This window comes from Penicillium maclennaniae, assembly GCF_028827695.1.
Source record: "Penicillium maclennaniae strain IBT 15551 chromosome Unknown utg000003l:1.0-5670915.0:1.0-5674809.0, whole genome shotgun sequence".
In the NCBI taxonomy this organism is placed as follows: Eukaryota; Fungi; Ascomycota; class Eurotiomycetes; order Eurotiales; family Aspergillaceae; genus Penicillium; species Penicillium maclennaniae.
Genome location: NW_026623215.1, coordinates 2,710,524 through 2,723,262, shown reverse-complemented (window position 1 = coordinate 2,723,262; position 12,739 = coordinate 2,710,524). Strand labels below are relative to the sequence as shown.

At 51.2% G+C, this 12,739-nt stretch overlaps 6 protein-coding genes across 6 annotated transcripts; 3 read left to right on the top strand and 3 right to left on the bottom strand.

Annotated features, from left to right (window-relative positions):
• Positions 1–45: 45 nt before the first annotated feature.
• On the top strand, positions 46–1,947 carry N7477_003123 (putative amino acid transporter; the record flags this gene model as incomplete). Its single annotated transcript, XM_056964786.1, has 2 exons — positions 46–1,077; positions 1,132–1,947. The coding sequence occupies 2 exons, from the start codon at positions 46–48 to the stop codon at positions 1,945–1,947; spliced, it is 1,848 nt and encodes a 615-aa protein (XP_056824739.1).
• Positions 1,948–2,285: 338 nt separating this feature from the next.
• N7477_003122 (uncharacterized protein) lies at positions 2,286–3,933 on the bottom strand (the record flags this gene model as incomplete). The annotated part of the gene is made up of 2 exons (XM_056964785.1): positions 2,286–3,404; positions 3,454–3,933. 2 exons carry the CDS (start codon positions 3,931–3,933, stop codon positions 2,286–2,288), a joined length of 1,599 nt encoding a protein of 532 aa, XP_056824738.1.
• Positions 3,934–4,653: 720 nt separating this feature from the next.
• N7477_003121 (uncharacterized protein) lies at positions 4,654–6,561 on the top strand (the record flags this gene model as incomplete). Its single annotated transcript, XM_056964784.1, has 2 exons — positions 4,654–6,124; positions 6,227–6,561. 2 exons carry the CDS (start codon positions 4,654–4,656, stop codon positions 6,559–6,561), a joined length of 1,806 nt encoding a protein of 601 aa, XP_056824737.1.
• Positions 6,562–6,668: 107 nt separating this feature from the next.
• Positions 6,669–8,970, bottom strand: N7477_003120 (CeGAL family transcription factor; the record flags this gene model as incomplete). The annotated part of the gene is made up of 5 exons (XM_056964783.1): positions 6,669–6,920; positions 6,976–7,570; positions 7,626–8,645; positions 8,700–8,791; positions 8,845–8,970. 5 exons carry the CDS (start codon positions 8,968–8,970, stop codon positions 6,669–6,671), a joined length of 2,085 nt encoding a protein of 694 aa, XP_056824736.1.
• A 371-nt stretch (positions 8,971–9,341) lies between these two features.
• On the top strand, positions 9,342–11,208 carry N7477_003119 (Amidase; the record flags this gene model as incomplete). Its single annotated transcript, XM_056964782.1, has 6 exons — positions 9,342–9,595; positions 9,645–9,666; positions 9,717–9,989; positions 10,052–10,246; positions 10,303–10,407; positions 10,474–11,208. The coding sequence occupies 6 exons, from the start codon at positions 9,342–9,344 to the stop codon at positions 11,206–11,208; spliced, it is 1,584 nt and encodes a 527-aa protein (XP_056824735.1).
• A 165-nt stretch (positions 11,209–11,373) lies between these two features.
• Positions 11,374–12,596, bottom strand: N7477_003118 (replication factor C subunit 4; the record flags this gene model as incomplete). The annotated part of the gene is made up of 4 exons (XM_056964781.1): positions 11,374–12,022; positions 12,075–12,174; positions 12,232–12,452; positions 12,511–12,596. The coding sequence occupies 4 exons, from the start codon at positions 12,594–12,596 to the stop codon at positions 11,374–11,376; spliced, it is 1,056 nt and encodes a 351-aa protein (XP_056824734.1).
• Positions 12,597–12,739: the final 143 nt, after the last annotated feature.

Here is a 12,739-nt window from a genome sequence, read left to right as displayed (position 1 = left end):
CACTAAGCCCAATCCCGACTCCTATCTCGACCTCCATCGCCCCGGATGTCGAGCATGCCATTCCCCCATGAGATCAGGAATGGCAACCTCGCTGCCCCGCGAGACTCATTAGAGCTCGCTTCCTTTGCTTCTTCGTCGCCTGCCTCTGTCGATGGCTCATCGCGTTCCTCTTCTCCCGACGGTATCTCTTCTTCGCGCAAGCTGTCCCTCGAAGATGAAGATCCACTAGCGGGCGAGAACGGAGATCTCTACCTCGAACCCGGGCGCCCAAGAGGTTACAGTACCTACTCTATATCCTCCGCGTTTGATTTTGGTCGCAATCTCTTCCCACTGTCGCAAACACAAGCCGCCGGTTATGCGCCCCTCGGAACCCCGTCTGCACTCGATCGACAAGGAGATGCTTCGCTGGAGCGAAACAAGACCCTGACCTATTTAAATGGACTGTCGCTTATAGTGGGATTGATTATTGGCTCAGGCATCTTCTCATCCCCCAGTCAGGTCAACGCCAACGCGGGGTCCCCGGGTGCCGCGCTCATTGTTTGGGCGGTGGCCGGTGTTCTGGCTTGGACTGGAGCTGCCAGCTATGCGGAATTGGGAGGTGCGATTCCTTTGAATGGAGGCTCGCAAGTTTACCTAGCCAAGATCTTCGGCGAATTGATGGGCTTCATGTTCACATGGTGTGCGGTTCTGGTTCTGAAGCCTGGCTCCGCAGCTATCATATCAATCATCTTCGGAGAATACATCGTGCGAGCATTCGTTGGCGCCGATGTGGAACATATCAACCCGTGGATCAACAAGGGTGTTGCATTTGGAGGGCTTCTAACAGTTACTCTGTTCAACTGTATCTCCACTAAGATTGCCACCCGCATTGGTGATATCTTCATGCTCTTCAAATTCATTGCACTGGTGGGTATCACGGTCACTGGTATAGTTGTGGCCATTACAGGTGTTTCGTCCAGCGGAAGCGCCAACCAGGAATGGAAAACTACTGGCTGGTTTGAGGGGACCAATACCGAAATCTCCGACTTTGCAGTCGCGCTCTATGCCGGTCTATGGGCCTTTGATGGTTGGGACAATGTACGGAATTTTTTAATTTTTATGGGTGATACGATCATACTAACGTGTATCTAGACCAACTATGTGACTGGCGAGTTCAAGAACCCCAGTCGCGACTTGCCTCGCGTGATTCATACTGCGATGCCGCTGGTTATTCTGTGCTATCTCATGGCCAATGTCTCCTATTTTCTAGTTCTGCCCCATTCGACCATTGAATCCAGCAACACCATCGCCGTTCAATTTGGAGCCAAGGTCTTTGGATCAGTCGGTGCCGTCATTCTTGCTCTCGTGGTCGGTGCCAGCTGTTTCGGAGCTTTGAATGCTACCACTTTTACAAGTGGCCGACTTATTTATGCCGCTGGCAAGGAAGGCTACCTCCCCGCTCTGTTCGGCCGCATTGGGTTCTCGGCCTCGTCTTCTCCGACCCCCGTGGCGGGCAGTCGTCTCCGCCGGCGCTCCTGGGCTCGCAAGTCTCTTTCCCGTGTCTTTGGTGATGAAGCCAGACTTGGATACACCCCTATAAATGCGATGGCCTTCAACGCCGCCCTGACAACCATCTATATCGTCATGGGCGAGTTCGGCACCCTAGTGACCTTCTATGGTGTCGCTGGTTACACCTTTTACTTCCTCACTGTACTCGGACTGATCGTCCTTCGCATCCGCGAGCCACATCTAGAACGTCCTTACCGCACATGGATCAGCACCCCAATCATCTTTTGCTGCGTTAGCTTGTTTCTCTTGAGTCGTGCCATCATCTCCGAGCCCCTCCAGACCCTGATCGTGGTCGCCTTTCTCATCACCGGTGTGCCGGTATACTACTGGCGTATTTACAAACGGGACGGAAAAACCGGTGCTACGGGTTGGAAGTTCTGGAAGCGGCGCGCGCGGTAGTTGATTCTGTCTTACTATGACTGTTCTTAATGACTTGATACCCATGCATATAAACCCAGGTGTATGGTGAGTGTTGATGCGCCTTTCATTTATGTCCCTGGCCTTTCTGGTGTTATTTTTGCCGCGAATGGCGCACGATGTGACGACGGGTGACTTCAAGCGACTGCATTTGGATCTTCTTCTTCCCACCTCAGGGTTGTCTTACTATCTTTGTTCTCGAACGATCCGTGTAGGTGTCTCATAATAGATCTCAATAATTATTAATCTTGCATATTTGTTCTCTCCCGATTAAGCTATCAGCAAAAGCCTTTATCTGAGAAACGTAAAAGGTAAAATCTTCAGATTGTGACTAAGAACCGGTCGGTGGAAAGTTGATTCACAATGGCTTGATCTTTTTCCGAAGAGTGTCTTGCAGATTCCCCGGTTCTCGCCTCTATCGAGGCCTGATAAGACCTCCACTTCCAAGCTGGCACTTTAGCCGCATACATCTCATCAATTTCCGCAAATGTGCGGCCCCGGGTTTCGGGCATTAGGAAATATATGAAGACAATAATGCCAGCCATGCATCCAGCAAAGATCAGGTATGTCTTCGCGCCGAGATTGGCTGCATCCGCCGATGTCAACTGCGGCACAACAAGTGTAGTGATCACAGCAGTGATCTCTGCACAGGCGACGGTGTAGGACATGGTATGATGGCGGAGCTTCGGAGTCGCCATCTCAGAGGGCATCAAGTTCGATAAGGAGAAAAATGAGGAAGCCCAAAAGAAATTGAACACAAATGATAGCACGGCGATGGCGAGAGTCGCGTGCGTGCTTCTGTCAAACGCGAGACCACCAGCCACGGCATCAATCATGAAAAGAAGGCTCATGCCAACGAAGGCTGTCGGGCGTCTACCGGCGCGGTCGATGACGAATGGGGCTGCAATTGTACCCGCCAGAGTACAACAGGACGAGATGATTGTAAGAGAAAAGGGTTTGGCGATCCCCAATTGTGTCAGGAAGATTGTTGTGTAGGTGGTTGACAGAATCACGCCAGAGATTTGGTTGAGAGAAAAGAAGGAGCCTGCGACTAGTGTGCGCCTGAGATGCTCTCGCTTGAAAATATGCCAGAATCTGGTTTTAGATCGTAGTTCACGATTGTTTCTTTCGCAGAATGCCATGAGTCTGAGCTCGTCTGCGACTTGCTCGTCGCTGAAGCCACGGAGTTTGCGCAGATTGACCTGGGCTTGTTCCATGTTTCCTTTTGATATGAGCCATTGAGGGCTTTCTGGAAGGAATATTGTCATCGCACAAAGAATTACTGGAACTGCTGCTTGTACAGCCAGTGGGATTTGATATGACAGGTGGCCATCGAGCTTTTGGGTGCCCCAGACTATGACGGTGCCAACCACCCCGGCCGTGAGATTCAAGATGTTGATTGAACTCACACTTCTGCCCCTCATAGAAGCCGGGACAACCTGGAAAATTAGCCTCGTAGATCTATCAGCTCGGATGGGTCAGTCTTACCTCTGAGAGATAAAGTGGAGCCGTAGCAGTGGCAATACCGAAAGCAACGGCATTGATAGATCTTCCGCCCACGAACGCTGCCAGGTTAGGTGAGAATACTTGAAGAAGAGCACCGCCGATGGACAAAACGTAAGCGACGACTAGAGGCCACTTGCGGCCGAAGTTGAAGTTCAGTGGCGACGCCAGTAGTCCACCGACCACTGCACCCACTAAAGGGACGGAAATCACTAGATTCTGGTTGCGTGCGGTAAGAACATATTCGCCCGTTGCTGGATTGGGTCCTTGAAACTTCTTGACCTGGTAACGATCAACATTTCCATCCTCGGTGACCATGCGGGAGAAACTCACGAATGGCGTCAGTGCCGCAACAGGAGAGATGAGTTTATCGTCATAGCCAAAAATAAATGATGCCCCGCCAAAGACCACGCAGACTAGGACGAGCAAGGCATTAACCGCCCCCTTTCTCTGAAGGGATGACATCTTCGAGCTCTGTCGAGCCGTCCTCCTTGTCGGCTGTCATGGCTCTAAAGGAGGTCCAGGATGAGAGGAGGGACAGCCTCGAATGTCGCGATTCCTCCATGGATTTATAGGGCTCAATCCCTGTCAAGGCCTTTGGTGCCCATGCCATCGATTGCGGATTTCCCCATGGAGAAAAAGAAGCTGGAGAAGCTGCAGAGTCGACTTCCCCAGATTTCCACCGGTTTTTCCACTTTTTTTCCCCACTTTTTCCACGCTCTCGGATTGTCGCTCGACTAAGACGCATTGTTTCCTTCCGAGGTTTTTCCCCAGTCGACCAGTCCATGGCTCTAGCGCATCAAGGATTGAATTCCTGTGGTTTTTTGTAGCTTTTGTCAAGAAACGAGATCTTACAAGTGCAGATCCTCCACTTCTCCACGGTCGAGATTTCGCCGAATATCTTCCGTTGGGAATTGCTGCCATGGCCCCGATCCTGCTTCCGACCTTAGTCCCGGGAAAAATCCAGATTCTGACAGTTGCCGCGATGGCCCAGTTGGGTTCGTGAATCTGTCGACTTGTTGCGATCAGCGCATGCCATTGATCCGCCTTTTTGAGCTCAGATCGCCGGGATTTATCCGGTCGCGTTCCACTTCTTCAACTTTCAAGCGATCACTTGAAAGAGTTGGATTATTTAAGATTCTATTGATCTCTATCCCTCCGTGAGAAACTTTCTACCTCCCAACCATGTCTGTTCTCGTTGACGGGAGCGAGGCTGGGTATCTCCACAACAGACATTCCCATGAAGCAGCCAGTACACTCGATGATGAGCCAATGTCGACAATTGTCCGCTCAAAGCCTTGTTTCCATCTAAGCGCCCCGAGCGGATGGCAGAATGACCCCTGTGGTCTTGGCTTCGATCCCTCGACGGGACGATACCATATGTTCTTCCAATGGAATCCTTATGGCAACGACTGGGGTAACATGTCTTGGGGTCATGCCACATCTTCCGACCTAATCTCATGGGAAACATCTTCAACGCCAGCTCTGACGCCCTCGGCGGAATATGACCGCTGCGGTGTATTCACTGGGTGTATGCGTGCGACTGATATCCACGGGAAGCCCGGGTCTCTCACTGTCGCCTATACATCAGTAAGACACCTTCCCATTCATTACACTCTACCATACACCGCAGGATGCGAGTCTCTTAGCCTGGCGACCTCCAAAAATGGCGGCAAGACATGGCAACGAGAGGACTGCAACCCGATTCTACCAGGACCACCTCGCCATCTGAAGGTAACTGGGTGGAGAGACCCGTACCTTACAATATGGAATAGAGGGATCGCCTCGCAAAATCAAGATTCAACTCTATACGGATTCATCTCGGGCGGCATTGTCGGTCAGACACCGACTCTCTTTGTCTACTCAGTCAACCCCAAGGACCTTCGGCAATGGAAATACACCGGGCTTTTGACCAACTTTGGCCTCAATTTTCGCCCGGGGCGCTGGTCAGGAGATTTTGGTGTCAATTGGGAAGTGACTAATTTGATGACCCTGACCAATGACTCTGGCGATTCTAGAGACTTCGTCGTGATGGGGGTCGAAGGATGTCTTCGGCCAGAAGGCCCCGATCGCGTAACCGGCGAAGCACGCCATAAGCGAGACCCTCGAGGTCAACTGTGGATGTCCGTGAAAACATCCACCGAACAAAAGAGCGCCGAAAATATCCTGACAAAATATGCCTTCGCCGGTATCTTCGACCATGGATGTTTATATGCCGCCAATGGCTTCTGGGATCCTCAAACCTCTCAGCGTATTGTATATGGTTGGGTCACCGAGGAAGACCTATCCGATGGCGCTCGTCATCGTCAGGGATGGAGTGGTATGATTTCATTGCCGAGGGTAGTCAATTTGATGACCTTGCGACATGTGAAGAAGGCGCGTCGCTCGCTATTGGAATCCATCACTTGCATCGAATCAACCTCTGATGGAAATCATTTTACTATTCACACTTTGGGCATCGCTCCAGATTCACGACTTGCTCGTCTTCGATATGGGGCTACAAAGAACACTCTTACACAATTGACCCTTGCCCCAACCCTCGCCTCGACTTCTACTGCTTGCTTGCCTCTGATGACATCTCGCTGGGAACTCGGCAGCGAAGTCTCAGTTAGTTCCTCGTGTGAACGGGTTGGCATTGAAATCGCTCATACTGCCGGTATGTACATTTTTTTTTTCGCAGGATAGTCGTCTTAAATCACACCATTGACAAGCCTCTAGATTTCAAACATTGCACTACTCTTGCTTGGCACCCGCGCAGTGAAACATTTACCATTCACCGACCCCCTCCCGAAAACCCTGACATTAATCACGGACACGAGTCTGCCCCCCCATACTTTATTTACGACCGTGAACGAACAAGGAGAGGAGACTGAAGAGACCTTGAAAGTGCGCGCATTTTTCGATAAAAGCGTGCTTGAAGTCTTTGTGAATGAGAGAACAGTTATTACGACTCGGATCTACCACCCTTCAGACCGCTGCTATAGAATCCGGTTCTTCGCAGAATCGGCCCAAGGCGAAGCTGACCGAACGCCAGCCACCCTTTTACAAGCTGATGTCTGGGATGGCCTTAACATCAGTCAATATATGCAATAGCGATGTTTACAGTGAAGCCCCCAGCGATTGACTTCATTCATATATAATTGTACATGGCGTTCCTGGATGCATTTATTCACACACGACCACACTGTCACCACCACCACTTATTGCTGGGACCAAATCCCCGGGATTTGTAACGAGCGGAGGTGGGCTTTGTATTTCTCCAAAAACGGATGATTTCCTCCTCGGAAACTGCTGAGCAACAGCACAAAATCTTCAGCGAGAGTCTGCGGTGTGGTTGTTGCAGACTCTGTTTCGGCGAAGTTGCCCGCAGGTGTCATGCCTGTTCCGTAGGGTGGGCTGATGTTACAAAGAATGTCAGTTGCCGCGGTGGCGATATCGTACATCTTTTCGGTCTAGTACCTGTTAGCTGTGCCAAAATGGTTTGAAGGATATGTGAGATCAGCTTACATGTCCAATCCCATGCGCTTCCATAGAACTCAGTCGTAATGACCGACAAAGTTGAAGTGTAGATTCGGCCACGGTCACTGCATAACCAAAGGTCAACTCGGGCCGCTCGGAATGGGTTCTGAGAAGACCATGATTCAGGCAAAGGCGCCAGACACGGTTTTGAAGCCATTTCTGGGTGACGAAAACATCTGCTGCTTGTGTCTCTCGTAGACCGATTGCGAGCAGTGCGTTGTTGTCATTCTGATCTCCTTTGGCTCGCTCGAACCAGTCGTAACCCTTATATCGCTCGGCTTGGCTGATTCGATCAAGGCTAGCATGCATGGATAAGGCCTTGGCCTCTGTGAAACTTTGGCAGAAACCTTTGGTAATGTCGCAGCGTCGGTTCCAGCAATGGATGAAATCTTCATCGATGGCATCGAATAGTTCCATTAATCGTGCTAGACCCATCATGCCCTCGGCGTCTTTTTCGTTGTGAACAATAATGCCTGAGACAAGGCTATGTGTTGCATTATGGAGGAAGTCATGCACGGAACGCATACTGAAGCCCGGTTTGCCGGAAAATGTTACCGGGTGTAGCCGTTGAAGAGCATAAGCTCTGCTTGTGATTAGCCATAAAGTGTTTTCCTAAGCAAGGAGATTTGCGACTGTACCTTTCTGTAATTGATAAGACAAGATAGGTCCGCAATCGCTGGCCTTTCTCATCACCAGACAAATCCCGATACGAGTTGGGATCGTTCAGTCCCAACGTGGACGCCAGATCCAGCGCCTCCCGCAACCGAAGCCAGGCGGCATTGTGCTGATTGCTTCCAAATAGACAACCAAAGAGGAAGAAGCTTGTCAAGATAGCCTCTATAGTGGGGTGCTCGCCAAAGTCGGAGCAGCTCCGCATCTTGGTGGCCTCGTGCATCATCAACCGTGCTTGTGTAGCACGAGATGAGGTGGTCGCCCGTTCATTGATTTCGATAGGCTGTGTCAGAGAAAACGCACAAAGTGACAGCACCATAGATCCGAATTGGGGATTCTTGCGATGCTCTTGACACATCATTTGTGTGAACATGGAAGAACGGCTTAGTACGGGGAGGGTCGGATGTAACCGGTCAAAATAAACGTCGATCCAAGGTATCATGTTCGCTTCGTTGATAGATGTTGGCCAGAACTCATCGCCTCCGTCCTGGCTTTCGGACTGCACGGATCCCACCGTCGGCGAAAATGGTAGTGGTTGCTGCTCCTGTGGGGCAATATTCATGGGGGCCACATCGGGAACAGGCTGTATAATAGATGGCAGAGAAGGTTTGAGGTAGATGTTGCTTCCGGGGAATTCGAAGACCGGGACCTGGGCACCCAGATGATCTGGAAGCCAATATTCGATATCGGGTCGGTCGGTCCAGCCCACCGCGCCGTTACCGCCAGAGTTCAAAGACGACGTTTCATTCCCCCAGGCATCCACTACTGTCGGAGAAGGCCCCGTTGGTGCCAGGCCAGCTGGTCCGTTCATGGGCATTGTGACTTCGCCGTGAGGGGGTGCCCAGGATGTTCCCGCCATCGGAACAGACTGACCCGTCTCGGTCGTCGGCACATGGTATTGAAAGGCATCCTGTTTGGATGTTGATGTTTCTGAGGAGCTTCTGGAGACGATAGGCGTTTGTTGCTGTCGAATTTGCGATACGCGACTGGAGCCCGGTCAGTGCACTTCTCTCGAGACTGGTATCGCGATCATGACTTACTGGCCCGTTGGCCCGCGCTTTTTCTGCGGCTGGAGAAATGTGCAATCAAATCCCATCGACTGACAAGCCTTGCACGGCTGTGACAAGCTGCACTGCAGGGAAAAATTAGCGTGTGCCATGCTGCGCAACAGGGGAGAGAGGTTACTTTGATCTTGCGAAACTTGCACTGGTCGCAAGCTCTCTTTGCGATCGCGCTCGGCGTGGTCCTATTGCGGGTGCGAACTGGGCCGGTCGCGCTTGCGCCGGTCGACCCTGAGCTCTTGGACTCCATTGGGATCACCATCCGGCGTTGGCTTGGAAGATGGGGGGGAATGGGTCCTTGGAGGTCCTGGATCGACCCACTTTCGACGGTTGAGAGAGCCCCGCCAAATCTCCGCGAACGGGATAGCTTCGTGTTTACCCTGCTATACTCGACCCTTGAGATACCGGGGTGGAACTGGGCTCACTTGTGACATGATTCTTGGGGTCATGACGCCGGTCCTGCATATCGTGGTCCAGTTTCTCCAAATAAAAGAGCTTTGATCACTGCTGTACCCCACTTTTGGAAGCCCTCTGATAACGGGACCGGATCGCTTCCGAAGCCGAGCTCGTCGTATTTAAGCCGAATCCCCCGCGTTGGAGTAGCTGAAATGTATCGTAGCCATGGGCAGCACAGAACAGCCGTGGGAGCCCATCGTCGCTCAGAAACGAGCCGCTAGAGATAAGCTTCTCGCTCCGTACTTGGTGGAGGATGTAGACCACCGACAGCCTCGAGTGGATCAAGTCCACGAACGAAGTCGATCAAAGGACCCCGAGGCGCAGAGAATCACTGAGATTGATGGTATCGAGGAATTATCTCAATGTGTCTTGAAGAGGCAGTTCACCGCCGAGCAGGTCATCAGGGCGTACATCCAACGGTAAGAGTGAAGACACGTCTTGAATGAAGCACCACTAAGTATGATTTAGGGCAGTCGTGGCACATCAATTGGTGAGCGATTATCTCCTCTGCGTGTGTGAAATTAGACTGAACGAATATAGACCAATTGTCTGAGTGAAGTGGTCTTTGAAGATGCCCTCGAGCAAGCAAGGAAGTTGGATGCCCTGTTCGAAGTAACGAACAAGCCGAAAGGTCCTCTCCATGGAATTCCTGTCACTGTCAAAGATCAGTTCAATATCAGGGGCATTGACACCACGCTGGGATATGTGGGAAGGTCCTTTGCCCCAGCCCAGGAAGATGCGGTCCTCGTTCAAATCTTGAAAAACCTGGGTGCCATTATTATTGCGAAAACAAATTTGCCTCAGAGTATCTTGGTCTGTCGCCTTGAAATGTTCTCGATATCAATTGAGCAACAAGCCACTAACTTCATGGCTAGTGGGCGGAGACCGACAATCCTCTCTGGGGACTCACAACCAATGCTAGAAACCCCGATTTCTCTGCCGGTGGTTCCACGGGAGGCGAAGGTGCTTTGCTAGCACTGCACGCCTCTCTGCTTGGGTTCGGCACGGATATTGGCGGGAGTATCCGTATTCCCCAGAGTACAATGGGTCTGTATGGCTTCAAGCCAAGTGTAAGTATCAGTACATTCTCTGCTCTTGAACCCAGTGAGCTCACTCACTAGAACAGAGCGGTCGTTATCCTTACCAGGGCGTCCCCGTGTCCACCGAAGGCCAAGAACATGTTCCTTCATCTGTTGGGCCGATGGCTCGAGACCTGAATTCTCTCCGTTATGTAACTCAGCTCGTTGCAGATTCACGTCCTTGGGACTCGGATCCCCGATGTGCTCCTCTTCCCTAGAATGAGACTGCATTCCAAGAGATTCAAGCCCGCTCAATGGTCATCGGGCTCATTATGGACGACGGCGTGGTCCAAGTCCACCCACCTATTGCTCGCGCACTTAGAGAGCTATCGGACGTGTTAAAGGCGCAAGGTCACGAAATTGTGATCTGGGATACGTCCGACCATGCTGCATGCATCGAGATCATGAACCTCTACTACACTGCCGATAGAGGCGAAGACATTCGTCGGGATGTCGCCACTGCAGGTGAACCATACATTCCCCATGTCGAGGCTTTGGTCAATCGAGGTAAGCCCATCTCGGTGTACGAATACTGGCAATTGAACAAGCGCAAGATGGCTGCGCAGAAGAAATATCTCGATAAATGGAATGCTGTTCGATCTCCTTCTGAAAAACCTGTCGATATTTTGTTGAGTCCGACCTTGCCGCACACTGCTGTTCCCCATGGCAAGTTTCGATGGGTGGGATATACGAAGATCTGGAATTTTTTGGACTATCCAGCTCTGACTTTCCCGGTGGATGAAGTACGAGCTGAGCAGGATTCTCTACCTGCAGAGCCATATATACCAAGGAACCCTCTAGATGAGTGGAATTGGAACCTTTACGATGCTGAGAAGGTGGATGGTTACCCAGTGAACCTGCAAATTATTGGAAGGAAGCTCCAAGAAGAGAAAGTTCTCGGAGCTGCTACCCTCGTCGAGAAGATCTGGAGAAGCCGCGTCAAGAATACCTAGAACCATAGATGTCTAGTACATAGTCGATAGAATTTCGTGTTATATTGTGAATTTAACGTATCTCATAATTGGTGGACCAGGCGCCCAAGACTCTTCGACTGGGACCACTCGGATAAGAAACCTCAAACGCCGTGGAAATATGCTGCAGGAAATCACGTTGCAAAATTAATCCTTGATGGGCTGAAAGAGCTCAGGCTTCATGTTAATCTTGCATAGCTTCGACACACAACCGCTTAGCTGGAGCAGTGACTGCACACCATCCAGGATGCGCATGTGGGTGAAGCCAATCTCGCGAATGAATTCTAACTTGGCGTGTTCCGATAGTGTCGGAATAGTTTTGGTGACTCGGAACATAGTGCTGATGATGTCGTGAGAGGAATATCCTAGGGTCCATAATTCGTTCAGTGTCTCAAGCGCAGCATCCACCTTGCCTTCCCAACAAGCCTTGATCATCGCCTGGACCTTCACTGGATGAGGGCTGTCAACGACGCGGAAGACGTTGTCTCCACTGACGAAGCCAAATCCAGACCAGGTACTCTGCAAGTTGTTGAGGGCTTGGCGCATGTCACCTTCGGCACTGAAGACCAAGGCGGCGATTCCATCTTCCGAGTGCTCAACTTTCTCGGCCTCACAGACTTGCATGAGACGCTTCACGACTTGCGCGTCGGTCAATCTGGCATATCGGAGAATGGCGCAACGAGATTGAAGGGGTTCAATGATCTTGTTCGATTGGTTGCAGGCAAAAGCGAATCGAGTGGTCGTTGAATAGATTTCCATTGTGCGGCGCAGCGCCTGCTGCGCACCGGGGGTCATGCTGCATCAGGTCAACAAAGATGCACAAGCTCCAATTTCCGTCCACAACCTACCTATCGGCTTCATCCAGGATAACAAGCTTGTGTCGGCCTGGGGGTAAGGTGACTTTCTTCTGAGCGAAACCCTTGATCCGGTTACGAACCACATCGATACCTGAATTGCGTTATGAGCGCTCAGTTACACTCCATAGGCAACATCAAGTAGACTAACCTCTCTCGTCACTGGCATTCAGCTCCAGGACAGCCTCCTTATACGCATCACCCAGCAACTGCCGCGCCAGACAGAGAACCGAAGTAGTCTTTCCAATACCTGGCATACCGGAAATAATGACGTGAGGCATGTTCCCATCTTTGGCAATAATCTTCAAACGCTCGATTGTCTCGGTATTGCCGACAACGTCATCGAGGAAGACGGGGCGGTATTTCTCAACCCTATAGTGTGCGCAAAAAGTCAGTGGAAAGAGCACTCCCATCGTCCAGAAGACCTTACCAAGGCAGCTCGTAGTCGGTAGGACCTGTAGTCGATGCTTTGGCGCCATTGCGTTCAGCGCCTGCGGAAGATTCGCCCTGGGTCATGGTGGAATTGTGTCCCGGGGAAAGATGTGGTGATGAAGAGACGCGAGAAATGACAACGCGTCCCGCGATAATCGGCTTATCGCTTGGCCTGTGCACCGAGCTTCTTGTGGTCGTAATGACATCTATGAGAGTGTTGGAATTAT